General features: G+C 44.7%; 1 protein-coding gene across 1 annotated transcript in view; it reads left to right on the forward strand.

The window, feature by feature from the left end:
- The window catches only part of LRP4 (low density lipoprotein receptor-related protein 4), a 55701-nt gene extending 47243 nt beyond the window's left edge, over positions 1–8458 (forward strand). The window contains exons 36-39 of the mRNA XM_012725182.1: positions 1538–1605; positions 2126–2213; positions 3600–3741; positions 6102–8458. Of these exons, the coding sequence (XP_012580636.1) occupies positions 1538–1605; positions 2126–2213; positions 3600–3741; positions 6102–6434 (631 nt within the window). The 3' untranslated portion in view covers positions 6435–8458. The remainder of the gene's footprint in view (positions 1–1537; positions 1606–2125; positions 2214–3599; positions 3742–6101) is intronic.
- The last annotated feature ends 5519 nt before the right edge of the window (positions 8459–13977 follow it).

A 13977-nucleotide genomic window follows, 5' to 3' on the forward strand; every position in this document is an offset into this window, starting at 1 on the left:
TAAGTTTAATTGACATCTATCACCACATGTAGTTACAAGTTTTTTCTTGTATTGAGAATTTGTAAGATCTATCCCCTTAGCAACCTTCAAATGTACAATATACTACTGTTGACCATCATTACTGTTCTGCCCCGTGACCGCCCCAGGACATATTTTCCTTATAGCTATTACCACATAGAAAACACTGTATATCACCCACCCCCAACTTTCCACCTCTGACAACCACAATATATTCTCTGTATTTGAGTTTTGTTTTTTTTTTTTAAACAGATTCCACACATACGTGAGATCATACAATATTTGTCTTTCTCTGCCTGACTTCTTTCACTTAGCATAAAAACTCAAAGTGCATGCATGTTGTTTCAAATGGCAGAATTTCCTTATTTCCATCTTTTTAATGACCAAGTAATATTCCTCCCCCCCATGTGGGTGTGGGTGTGTGGATGTGTGTGTGGGTGTGGGTATGGGTGTGGGTGAATTTTCTTTATCTACTCCTCCATGGATGGGCTATTTTGTCCCTGTGGAATAATGCTGCACGGGAGTGCACAGTGATTTCATTTCCTGCTCTTAGTATTTTGATGTCTATCTCTTCTATATTTTCTAAGAGAACAGTTCCTTTCATCAGAACATACTGGTCTCTTTATTTTTAATATCAATAGTAGCATAAAAGATAAATGAATCCTTGATTTCAATTCTGAAAGCAGAAATTTAGTAATAATCCAAAATAAGAGCTCTGGAGCCATGTCTCTAAAAGTGTAAGTTTTGCATGTGACCAACTTCAATCTGTATGTCCCATTTTCTCTTTTTAGAGTCATTTACATAAAAAAGCACCCAGATACAAATATACTTTCTCAGTAACTTTTAAATACTATCCATCATTATTCTCAGATGTCTTAGGTTTATTTGAAAAACTCTGAATCCTGTTCAGATTATTTTCTTGCTGTCAGAGTTCTATTTGAAGACTCAATGCCTCTTTTGTTCCACAGGCTCCTCCATGGAGCTTTGCTCTAGCCACTTAGAAGATGCCTTTAGTGGCCTAGTTGTAATGTGCCAGAAAGAAGTTATCTTCTTCGCCTTTTAAGTTAGTTTTCTGAATACTCCCTCTGGGTGGCTTGCATATTGTATAAGAATCAAGGGAAGGAAAACCATTTTTTGAGGTCTCATGACAACCCTTATCCAGTCAGATATTTGCTTGGCTGGTTGCTTCTTCCAACTCGCCCTGGTAGTTTAATAAAGCCGACCACTGGCGTCCTCGCTGTTCTTCTAGCAGACTTCCAGTTCCCTCCTTCTCAAAGGGTACCTGTGAGGACACATTTCAACATGCAGAGACCTCTTGAACACGGTGACTCACTGATTCCTGTTTCCTCGCCCTCTCCTCTCCATGCTTCTGATAGCTCTCACCTGGCATGGTCTCACATCTGAAAGCCCTACTCGCTCCTTCTGCCCTGCCCTCACAGGACTTTCCTCCTTCCTCGGAAGGGAGGCAAGATCTTGACTGAATACTGGAAGTTTCACATCCAGTTTTCTGTGCCCGCAGGTGCTCTGAAAAGGATGCTCAGCTGGGCCTCTGTGCACATTCCAACGAGGCCGTGCCTGCTGCGCCAGGTAAGCCTCAGGTGCCCAACTCTCTGGGCAAAGAAGGTCTAAGGAATCATAAGTCTATACTGATATCTTCTAGATCCTTCATGGGGAGGCTTTGGGGTTGGTGAACCATTTTTTTAGACTAAATCATTAGAAAGAATAATCAGTATAGCTCCCCTTTCCTTGTATCAGCCCTATATTTGGGCGAGTGTGTGTGTGTGTGTGTTTAACCTTTACCGGCCCTATGAGCAGTTTATTTTTTACATTTAATTAATGAGAAAACACAAACTTAGAAGTTAAGCGTCTTGTTCAGGTCACATGGCTAATAAGTGGTGGAACTGTGATCAGAGAGGCTGCAGAATGAGCTGTTTCCTCTCTGCCTCCCAACCCCAACCTCTGTGGTTCCTCTTCTGAGACGAGGCCGGTGGCCAGCCTCAATGGTGTGGGGCCCAACACCCACCAAAAGAGCCCCCCATCGTCTCACCCCTCATAGCAACTGGAGGATTTTTGGTGGTCCCCACCTAGCGTCTCTCTGTCTCACTAGGGGAAGGACTTCACGTCAGCTATGTCATCGGTGGGCTCCTCAGTGTTCTGCTGATTTTGGTGGTGATCGCAGCTTTGATGCTGTACAGGTAACCTCAGCTTCCCAGCCCAGGACCCTGAGTTCCTTGGTCCTTCCAAGCATGTCTGGGCTTTCCTGAAGTGCCACCACTTATGGTTCAACCTCTGTCCAGCCTTATTTTAAGATTTAGCTTATGCTCAGAGTTGCAGAAGGGAAGGGTCCTAAATTCTCCTCCTTCCCTAATTACAGCCTAAGCAGTTCCCTCTTTACATACCTGGGGGACCCTAGGGAAGTTCTGTAGCGACTCGGATGTGGGGGACACAGCAGGTATTTGTCCAAGGTCACACAGTGACAGGCAAAGCTGGGATTGACTCTAGCACCTTCTTTTCCCACTTCCTTTCCCATACTACCTTAAACTACTGATGTTGGAAATAATTTCCCCTTCACATAAATACAACCCTTTTACCCTGTTGGTTAATGTAGGGGTCGTCCTGGGAAAGTAAAATCAGTAGTTTTCAATCTGTGACCCCAACTATGTTTCCATAACACACATATACTACCTGTGTGGTCCCCCACCCCCACCCCAGGGGTTTAGATACCGCCTGCAGCAAAAAGGTTAGGACTTTGCTGCTGTTGTGGCTCTCACTAATAATAACAACAGCCACTGTTGTGATCACTAACAGTCACCATTAGTGATAAGACCACAATGACCTTACACTACAGATATTACTGTTTCTCGCTTTACAGGTGAGGCTCTGAAGCTCAGAAAGTTTAATTTCTACCCACTCCGCTCCCAGCTCCTAAGTAACAGAGGTGGGGCTGAAGCTAAAACTTGGTGTATTAGTTGCTTATTGGTGTCTAGCCAGTCACCCCAAAACTTAGCAACTTATAATGGCAACCGCTTGTTATCTCATAGTCTCTGTGGGACAGAAAGCAGAGGCAGCTTGGCTGGGTGTCTCTCCTCAAGGTCTCTCGAAGTGCTGAGTCCAGGGATCTGTAGCAGCTGCAGGCTCACCTCCAGGCTTGACTGGGGAAGGATGCTGCCCAGGCATACTCCAGAAGCTTGCAGCTTAAGGGTGTATTCACCAGTCAAATGACAGTGACCTCTGCCGTGTCCCTTGGGGTTTCACCCGGTGAAAGTCTTGGCTTCTTGCTGGCTGTGTACTGTGTACCCCCTCATTGCTTTCTTGCCTTGTGGACTTTTCCATTAGACAACTTAAAACATGGCAGCTTGCTTCCTCCAGACCAGGAGTAAGAGATTGAGGGAGGGAAGAGAGCTAAAATGGAGGCCAGAGTTTCCTAGTAATTTAATCTGGTGTCATTGCTTCTGAAGGTGTAAACACAGGGGCGGGGATCCCCCGGTGAGAGATTGCTTACCACACTTAGATTATAACTTCCCCAGGTGTTATCCCCACAAAGATCTGAACTCACTTCTCATCACCTTTTCTTCCTAAAGACACAAAAAATCCAAGTTAACTGATCCTGGCATGGGGAACCTGACCTACAGTAACCCCTCCTACCGAACCTCCACTCAGGAAGTGAAAATTGAAGCCATCCCAAAACCAGCCATGTACAATCAACTATGCTACAAGAAAGAGGTAAATATTAAAAAAAGAAAAAAAAATTTTTTTGGAGCAGGGAGGATTATGCTATCGTTACCTGAATAGGTCAGGAAGGAATTTTGGAAGTTTCAGTGAATAGAGCAAATTAATGGAGTTTGGGTTTCTGGAGAGGTCTAGAATCTCTGAGGGCCAGCTTGAGGGACCCAAGTGAAAGCAAGCTCAGAAAGCAGATCCCAGAAGGTGTAGATCCAAAATCAGGTGGGTGGGTGTGCCTCGCTCTGCCCGCAGGGATTTTCCCAGCCACACTGGTTCTTGCACGCCTCGAATTGACACTCCCCTGTAGTGGAGCTGTGCCTCTCTGAAACAACCCCACATTCCTACACAGCGCCCCCTAAACTCGAAGCCCCTGGCCTTTCAGGCTCCTAGTGTCTCATCCAAGATGTTAGCACCTCTGGCTGGGAAAGGCCGACTTCTTGCTTTCTCCTGTTATTATAAGATTCTTAAAGGATGTCTCAAGAATGCTGGAGTTTTATGAGCTTTTGCTTTTTCAACTTTTCTATCTCAGTGAAAAATTATTTGCTGAATATTTAGCTATAATAATAGATTTCCACAAGGAATCTATTGCTTGGGATTTCATATCTTACTAGTCTAATGGAACCCATGTTTTTTTTTGTTGTTTTTTTTTTTGCAAAAAATCCTGTAATCTCCTATCATCCTTCTTTAGAAGTTATCCTTTCTGAAACTTTGTCTACTCTCTTGGCCTGTCTAGCACAGTCAAAACCTCCCCCCACTCCTACAGGCTCTATGCATAATGAACACACTTTACATCATGATCATGTGCTTGCTGGATCCTTGAGTTCCCCCATTACAGAAGTTTCCACTGCAAGTCAAAACAGAACCTTCAGGGCAGCTTGCCTTTTAAGCATGGTAGACCCCTTCTCAATGAATACCTTTGTGAGAAAGACTCTGGAAGATTCTTGGTTTCTGAAGTGTATGATACCCCTAGAAGCAGCAAATAAGGTCCTCAGGCTAGAACTTAGAATTCCGTGACCTTTCTTCTCTTGTTTTTTTTTTTTTTTTTTTCCTCAGCAGCTCTTTCACCCCTCAGATAGTCTTTCACCCTTTCTCTTCTGATTTCTTCTTGATTTCAGGTACCTGTTGCTGTGTGTTTGTAGAGGGAGTGGTGGCCCCCCCAAACCGCTTCTGCTATGTCTCCCACCTATCCCTAATCTAACTGGTTTGTGTCTGTGATGAAGACGCTGCATCTGCTCTCACCCTGCTTGTAGCTGAAGGGTGTGCTGGCCACACGAGCATGTGTGTGCCTGCATGTGTGCTTGTGTGTGCTGTGTCTCTCTCTGCTTGATCAAGGGAGCTGTCCCACTGGAGGGCAGGGGCCATGTTTTATAGTGTGTAATCGTCAAAGTGTCCCAGTCCTGGTAGAGCTTCAATAATTATCTGTGCAAATGAACTCTTACGAAAAGAGACAGCAGTTGCAGGGACTTGGCAAAAACACTATCCCAGGAACAGAACCCCAGCTCTGGCCCATTTTCTGCTGGCAGTGGTGGCCTGTTGCTTGGTATCCCTCAGAAACCAGAAGGAAGGCTGTGCTTTCAGGAATCCATAGAGAAGCCTGAATAGAACTGAAGGCTGTCCCTGGAATGACCCCAGATTGCTTGGCAGTAGCCCCAAGAGTTGTGGGAGCAGAGCTAGAGCAGCCTTCCCCAAAAGGTTGTAAGTTATAGGACCCCAAGGGCTTGACATTTAGAAACTGGATAGAGGATTTTCTAGATCCCGCCAGTCCGACCTTTCAAATACTTTCTCCTTAAAATTAGAATTATGAATAAAGTGGCACAACAAATTTATACAGGATTTTGTTTAAAATCCTGTATAAATGCATACTTAGTTGCTTTTGTCCCTTGCTTTTGATGATGTAGCAGCATGGCTGTCCCGTTAATAAACCATGTAGGGATGGAACACCAGCGACCTGCGTTAGTGTGTCTTCTGTGTTGAGCATGCGACAGGTTGCGTTCCGTGTCTTGCCTCAACTAGCCCTCTCCGCCATTGGTTTTGAGGTATGGATACCATTGTTCTCCCCACACCACAGATGTGGAGGCTGAGCTCTAGAAATATGAAGTAGCTTGCCCAAAGTGACACAGCCAGAGTGGCTAATGCCGCTTCCAACTATGGAAGCCGTAACTCTTCCTGCCTGTGTGGTAACAGCTGCCTGATGGCATCTTTCAGGCAAAGCCTCACATGTGCTCTGTCCAGTTTCCCCATTCGTTTGTGGGGTCTTTAGCTCTGCACTCAGTCTTCTCCCACCCACTTCCTCTCTCAGTTCACCATGAGATCCTTTACAGCAAGTCCAAGTGACCGTGTTTTCCCGCTCTCCGCTGTAGGCCGGGCCCGAACACAACTACACCAAGGAGAAGATGAAGGTTGTAGAGGGGATCTGCCTCCTGTCCGGGGATGACGCCGAGTGGGATGACCTCAAGCAATTGCGCAGCTCCAGGGGGGGCCTGCTGCGGGATCATGTGTGCATGAAGACAGACACAGTGTCCATCCAGGCCAGCTCTGGCTCCCTGGACGACACGGAGACAGAGCAGCTCCTGCAGGAGGTGCAGTCCGAGTGCAGCAGCGTCCACACAGCCGCCACTCCAGAAAGACGGGGTTCTCTGCCAGACACGGGCTGGAAGCACGAACGCAAGCTCTCCTCGGAGAGCCAGGTCTAAATGCCTCTGTCCCTTCCTTCCCTGCTGTTCCTTCTCCCGTATGGATTCCAGTCCTTGTGCTCGCTTATACAACAAGCCCCTTCCGTGTGCTCGTCCCGGGCCCCTTCCCACCCCATCAGTGCTCCTGAGCCTTCCCAGGGGCTGTTTCCACTTGAGCCCATAACCACCTGTGCACAAGAAAATGATGGCGCATCCGAGAAGGCAGACCTGGACTTTACCACGCACCTTGCTTCTTGACTCCATTCTGAGCTCCCCTGAAATCAGGCTTGGTAACAAGCCCAGTTCGGAGCAGAGCTCCATCTCCCCTACTCCAGGGGCCCCCAGTGCCTGCTCCACAAGAGGTGGTGACCCAAGACTGCATTCTCCCCCATCAGAGCTGGCGTCTCATGTCTCTGAGAGAACTGGCCCACCGGTGGCTGGGGTGGGGGGTCATTGGGAAAGAGATGAAGGATAGAGGCGAGAGGAAGAGGGGAAGTCAGCCCAGCGGGCATGGGCATCCGGGAGATCCTCCAGCCTCAGTGTGTTGGTAATATGACAGCGCTTTTAGGGACAGTTGGGCCTCGGCAGTCCTGTCCATTGCTGGCAGTGGACATTAATCTGGTCCTGGGAGTCACTGTTTTCTCAGGGGCAGATACTGGTGAGATCTGGGTGTGCCTCACACTGGTCTTCCTCCTATGGAGATGTCTGAAGCCTAATCTACCTTCAGACCTGGGGCCCCTCTTACATGGCAGCTGGCTAATATGAACCTCTTCTAGTGTCACCACTGGCCAGTATCTTTTCTAAGTCCTTGGTTCTATGTAGCCAGCTTGTGAGCCAGTAGCTTGAGTTAATGTGGGGGCCTTGAGGCTGAGTCTTTGCAATGTCTAGGGAGCATTGCTTAGGCCAAATCACCTGAATGTTCATGTCCTGTCATTCTCTTCTTCCTTGTTCTCCGGGATTCTGAGTGTAGTGATCTTGAAACAGCCTTTCAAAGAAGGCCAGACTTGGAAGGAGAGCAATGAAGAACGGAGGCCCCCAGGGCCTGGAGGGAAGTATCCGTGAGGTAGAACCTGTATGTTCTCTCTCAGGTGCTCAGGGATCTAATGGACAAAGAGTGGCTCTGGGGCAGTGAGCCCATTCCTGAGCTCCTCCCAGCCAAGTGACTTACTTCCGCGTGAAGGTGCTTCACTTGGCTCACGCTCAGCCACAGCAAGGCCATGTGTCTCATGCTGGGGTCAGGGAGTCGAAGCTTTGTTCTGTCCTAAGACGTCTACCTAGCTCTTCACCTTTATTTTGGTTCCTAGTTTGCTTGTTTTGACCTAATCTGGTGGCACCTGTGTGAGGAAGTCTAAACCACAAAGATGCAAAGTGGTAGACCAGGAGTAGAAAGGGAGGGCACAGCACTGACGGGGCCCTTCCAGCCCAGGGAGGTCCAGGCCTCGTCCGCTGGGAACTAGAAACTGCTGAGAATGGAGGGGAGTTTTCTAGTTTGCAACACTTTATGTGGCATTTGTATTGAGAAGTCAGTTGCCAAACATATGAGTTGGAAAATGAGGAAAAGAACTCCCTTTTCTGGCCTGTTCTGAATGACTGTAGACAGGTGCCAAGCCCTCAGCCCTGCTCTCAGCAACCAGCCCAGGTCTGCACCTCCCAGCACAGCCAGGCCAAGATGGCTCTTCCAGACAGAGTGGGAAAGGGGAGGTTCCACTTCCAGGCAGAAAGGGACCTTTCAGACTTGATGGGGAAGTAGACCAAGGAGCACTTTCGGCCTCAGACTCAAGCTTGGAGAAGGGGAGAACGTAACAAAGTGGCATTTTCTTACTGGGGAGGGGAAAGGATCTTATTGCACTTGGGCTATTCAGAATGTAGAAAGGACATATTTGAAGAAATATCTATTTGAGCACTGATTTACTATGTAAAAAGCAAAACCTCTCTGTCCTAAACTAATGGAAGTGATTCTCCCGCGCTCATGTGTAATGGTTTTAACGTTACTCACTGGAGAGATTGGACTTTCTGGAGTTATTTAACCACTATGTTCAGTATTTTAGGACTTTATGATAATTTAATATAAATTTAGCTTTTCTTAATGCCTGGCTTGGAGTCATGACTAATAACTGCACCTGCTCTGTCTGGCAGACCTATGCTGTGGAAAACCTGCTTGCAGACATCACCACTTAAGTCTTGAGGGAACGTGGGGTTGGGAAAGAGCAATAGAGGTGTGAAGCTGGAGGTTCAGCTCATCTTGAGAAGACAGGTCAAGTCCAGAAGTCACTGACTAGTGATACCCTCACTTTCTCTAGAAGCAGGCTGGAAGACCAGCCTCATCTGTGAGCCAGCTCGGCTGCCTGAGGCCCTGCCCAGAGTCGATGGGAAAAGTATCCTGATCATTAGTGACATCTCTGAGCACCCAAAGGTAGTGTTGTTCCATTCTAGGTCTAAGAGGACTTCGGTGTCCTGAAGTCCTTTGCCTAGCAGTGAGGTCACTGGCAAGGCAATGTGATATAGTAAGTAAAGTACTGGAAGGGGACAAAAGGGCCTGATTCCAGGCTCAGGTTTGCTGCTACCTGTGTTTCATCTTAGTCGAGTTTCTGAGAGTCAAGGCTCTGAGGCAGCCAGCTAGCTCATTTGCTCCATTTCCAGGATAGAACAAGAAGTTGGAGATCCCTCCTCAGGTTCTCTGGATATGATACATCTGTGAAATCTGGTAACCATGTATATCTTGATGCAGGTACAGATTTTTATGTTAAGTCTCAATAGTTGGTTTTCTAAACCACAATCAATTTCTAGAATAATGCTCCCATTCATCCATTCATTTCTTACTATGGCCAGGCACTGCCAAGCCTAACCAAGAAAGACAGAGTCTCGCAGAGTTTAAAGTCTAGCAACAACCCCCCCCCCCCATCAAAAGATAAAAAGGAAAACAGACTGGCACCTCCTATTGAAATGACAAGCGATCTGAGTGTAAATGTAAACTAGAGTTGTATGATTGCTCCATCTTTGGTGAGGGCATAGGTATGCTAGAACAAAAACAAGTGAACCATCATGCCCTCACTCCACCATTCTTTTTTTAAATTCAAAACAGAAAAGGACATTTTAAGCAGTGACATTCAGCCGAAAGCACAAATCTCATCCCTCTGTACTGCTCTCCCACCCTCACGGTCACCCCCTACCCTCCAAACCTGCGAAGAGGGTTACAGGTCAACCCTCTTTGAATTTGCAACCACTAGAATTGGGAACTCAGGAAGAACTTTCCAAATGGGAAGAGAAAATGAATGCATGACATGTTTTCTTGGAAATCTGGAGCTGTTTCTGGGAGAACAAAGATTGGTGAATGCATTTTGCCATCTCGGGACCAATCAGCGAGTTTGTTCAGGCATCAACATTGCCAGAGCCTTTGGAGGTTGCATTAACCTGCGGCTGTCCTGTCACTTTCACAGGAGATAGGAGAGAATGGGGCTAGCCTGCTGGCCTACTCTGGACAAGAATTTGATCAGTGGCAAATGAGAATTTAATGCAGCATTGAAGATAGCACCCCCATTTTCCGGTTATAAAAATGCACAGAATCTTAGTTTCCTCATCAGTTAAATGAAAGGTTGAACCAGATGATTACTAAGGACATTTTTAGACTTAAGCATAATTTACATTCCTTCCAGGAAGTCTTGGGAATTAAACAAGAGTTGAATATGCCTTGTCTAAATATAAACCCTGAAACTGGTTAAGTAGGGAGATGGTGGGTCAAATTCTAACAAGCTGGACATATTTCTTCAAAGTGCTAATTATGTTCAGAATGGTAGCTCCTGCCCTCCTGCCCTTCTGTGTTGTATGCACTAACTGGAGCCTGAGATAAAAAGAGTTCTGGGCCTACAGAGAGGTCTCCATGGCCTGCGTTGAAGTTTTCACCAAACCTAGGTTGGGAGAAAACAAAGTCAGTGCCACCTGGAAGTCAGGAAAAGCACCCGTTGGCATTGAGGGTGCACAAGGTTCCAATGCACTGACATTCAAGGACATCCCATCAGCCTCAGTTATTTCCACTTATGGACATAATGATAAAAGAAGTGTGGTTGGGCCCTCTCTGTGGCTAAGAAACCATCTATGTTTTTTCTTCACATGAAGATGACTCAACTAATCCTCTTAATAGGACGTATGTCTGGGGATGTTTCAGGCAACCTTTGTTTTGAAACATTCTTAACACTCGCTCATTTTCTCTCCAGCTTTATTTCCAGTCAAGGCTCCAGCTTACAACTCTGAATTCCTTCCTTAACATGGTGTTAAAACAGATCCAGACAGCCTAATTAAGGGTCTGAGTCTAAACCCAAGGCTGAATGAAGTTAGCCCCAAGCTACACAATCTGCTTATTTCATTTTATAAGACAAACAGAGCCAAGAACGCTCATCCTGCTCTTGTCAGTTGGTTTCCCGTTCAGCCTCTGAAAGCTTGCTCGCCAGTTCCCTGTATCTCCGTTATACATCCTTCCTCATTGAGGGGGTGATGATTCTGTGGTCAAAATTCTTGGACAGCCTACACTGGGATGGTGGAAGGTAGGGAAGCTAGGCAAATGGGCTATGAAAAAGGGCAAAAGTTATTCATTCCTTCATTCAACCAGCACCTAGTAAATACAACCAAGTGCAAGTCAAAGCATTAACCCTCCACCCCTCACAGCCGTTTGAGATCTGTATTATTGTCACTGAGCTACCTCCTGGGAACCTGAGAGAAAGTTAACCATTGAAGCTGCTACTCTTCGGTTGAAAATATGGATCCAAGTTTCCTGACAGGGGTGTTTCAACCAGAATGCAGCTTGTGATTATGATGGAATAAATACTGTCCCAACCCTGGCAGGCTTTTCAGAAACACCCAGCACAGTTATCCAGAAGCCACAATGTTTGACATTTGGGCCCAGCTTCCAGCTGTAATAATACAGTGCTCACTTTGATCTCCATTGCCCAAAAGGGTTTCACTGACCTCTAATACTCTGCTTATGTAAGACTATCAAGGGGCTCCTGGAATAAAGTAAGCGCACATACCTGGAAAATACATAGATAAAATGCTATTTGATGATAATCCTGGACTCCAAAAGATGGAGTCAATAAACAAACATTTATTGAACACCTACTATGGGCAAAGGTACTGTATGAGGCCCGATAGGATCCGCCACTCCCCACCTCCACCATCTAGCAGACATTCACCCACTGCTACTCTCCTACTACTAACTACTCTGCCAGCTCATCTGGCCTCTTTTTCTCAAACTGCCAGCTGTGGTCCTAATCTTCAGTCTCTGAAGAGCTGCTCCCGCTGGTTAGTGCTTCCTTTAGATGTGCTCATGGCTAACACCTTTGCCTCCTGCAAGTTTTGCTCCAGTGTAATCTCAATGAAATCTACTCTGACCACCCTTTACAAAATTACAATCTAACCCCACTTGCTTTTTACCCTGTTTTATTTTTTTCTTTGTCCATAGCAGATAACGTCTAATAACACACTATATAATTTATTTATATATTGATTGTCTACATTTCCTCACTATATTGTGAGCCACATGAGAGGAAGAACTTTTTTGTTGTCTATTTTGTTTACTGGTCATCTCAAGGGCCTAGAATAAGATAGATAGACCTATACTAGGTGCTCAATGAATACTTGCGGAATGAGTACACAAATGAACGGAACCAGACACCTAAGGGCCACATTCTGGTAAGACCGCACCTAAGCCATCTAAGACAAAAAGGGATGTTGCCATTTTGTTTTAAAACACTAGGAACCAGATTACAATTGAGATGAAAAAAAAATGTGAAAAATGATGTAAAAATAAACTTTTTAAAAAAAAAAAAAAACACTAGGAACCAGACTCCACGGTCCTTTACTGAACAAATTTCAGGTTACCATTACCCTCTCTTTAAATGTAATCTACAGTTTTATTTCTGATAATATTTAAATAAAGTAAATATGTCAATGACCAAGGACTGAAGACTCTTTCTATATACTCCTAGTCCATTTCTCAAAGGTTATTGTGACCTTTTTGCTCTGATTGGCTTCTCCACTCTCTGTGGTCTTTCTAACTACCACAATTTCATCTTTTCACGTTATGGAGGTGATTCCAATTCTGTTTCACTTGAGTCCTAATTTCCTTCCTCAGCTCTCATTGTGCATTTCCTAGACCTACATATCAATAAATGACTCCATCTCCATGTCTCATTGGCATCATCTCAATGTCTCATTGGTATCTAAAAATAATCAGGCCTAAAACTCCTTGAGAGTGGCTTCTCCTGACTTTCTGCTTACCTTTGGGCAAATGCCACCTCCCAGGCCCCTAGGTTCAAATCCGGACATACATTTTGACTCATCTCCCTTAATGGGCCCCACCCTCACCTTTGCCCCTAATCTATTTGGACCCAGGAGGGGCCCTGGGACTGATGTGCCTGCCTAAAGGACAGGAAGGCACCCAGCTGTCTGCAAAAGAACGACTGTCGAAAAATACTTTGTCACCTTCTCTCATCTTTTCTCATTATTTCCACTGCTGTTAGCTCTGGACTTCTAGTTCTAACCTATTTTATATAACCAAGCCAATTCGTTTTCCTAAATGACAACTCTGAATTTGTCACTCCCCTACTCAGAAACCTATAAGCTCCCCATTGCCTACTTAATAAAATATGAATTCCTTACCTTGTTATTCAAGATTCTCTAATTTGTTGCTAACCTTCTCTGTAAATCTGGTGTCTCATTATTTCCCAATATCAACATTGTTCTAAAATCAACTGCAACATTCAGTTCTCCGCATACAATGTACTTTGTTTCTGTGCCACTGTTTCTACTTTTCCACATGTTAAACATACTCCCTAAATGAACAGTTCAGTAGAAAAAAATCCATTTCTCTCCCTACCAAGTTTCCCACTAAATAGGTTTTTGAATTTCCAGGATGTTCTAAACATTGTCAGGCATTTGAACACAAATACATATATATTTATAATCATGTGTAATAAAGAACATTTCATATATGATTTTTTTCAACTTGCTTGCCTTGCTTCAATTAATAAGATTTACACATTTTTCTGCACCAGCACATTCTTTTTTAACATTTGCATAATGTTCTATCACATGGATATACCATAACTTATGTAACAAGTTCCTTATTATTGGACATGTAATTTCAAGGTTTATTTTCTATCTTATGCAGTATTGCTGTGAATAATTGACATTTTTTCTTTGTATGTATAATCTGTAGGACAAATTCTTAAGAGTTGGCAATATATTGGACCAGAGATTGTTTACATTTTATATTTTAATAACACTAAATTACATGCCTTAATGTTTGTAACAGTTGTTATCTTACCAACAGTGAATTTCAGTGTCTGTTTCCCAAAGTCTTGGTAAGTGAAAGGTTGTTAATTTTCTTCTTTTTTCCTGCTTTTACTTTAACTTGCATTTATTTATTTTTTATTTCTATTAAATTTATGTTTTCTTACATCATTGTTCATTTTTGCACTGTATTTAATTTCTCCCTATAGTTCTCCCACTACCACAGCACTCATGATCCATCACCACAGCCCATTGTGCTCTTCCCTGCTCTGTTTTGACC

Source organism: Condylura cristata, unplaced genomic scaffold, assembly GCF_000260355.1.
Source record: "Condylura cristata isolate star-nosed mole 26May11 unplaced genomic scaffold, ConCri1.0 scaffold00015, whole genome shotgun sequence".
Classification (NCBI taxonomy): Eukaryota; Metazoa; Chordata; class Mammalia; order Eulipotyphla; family Talpidae; genus Condylura; species Condylura cristata.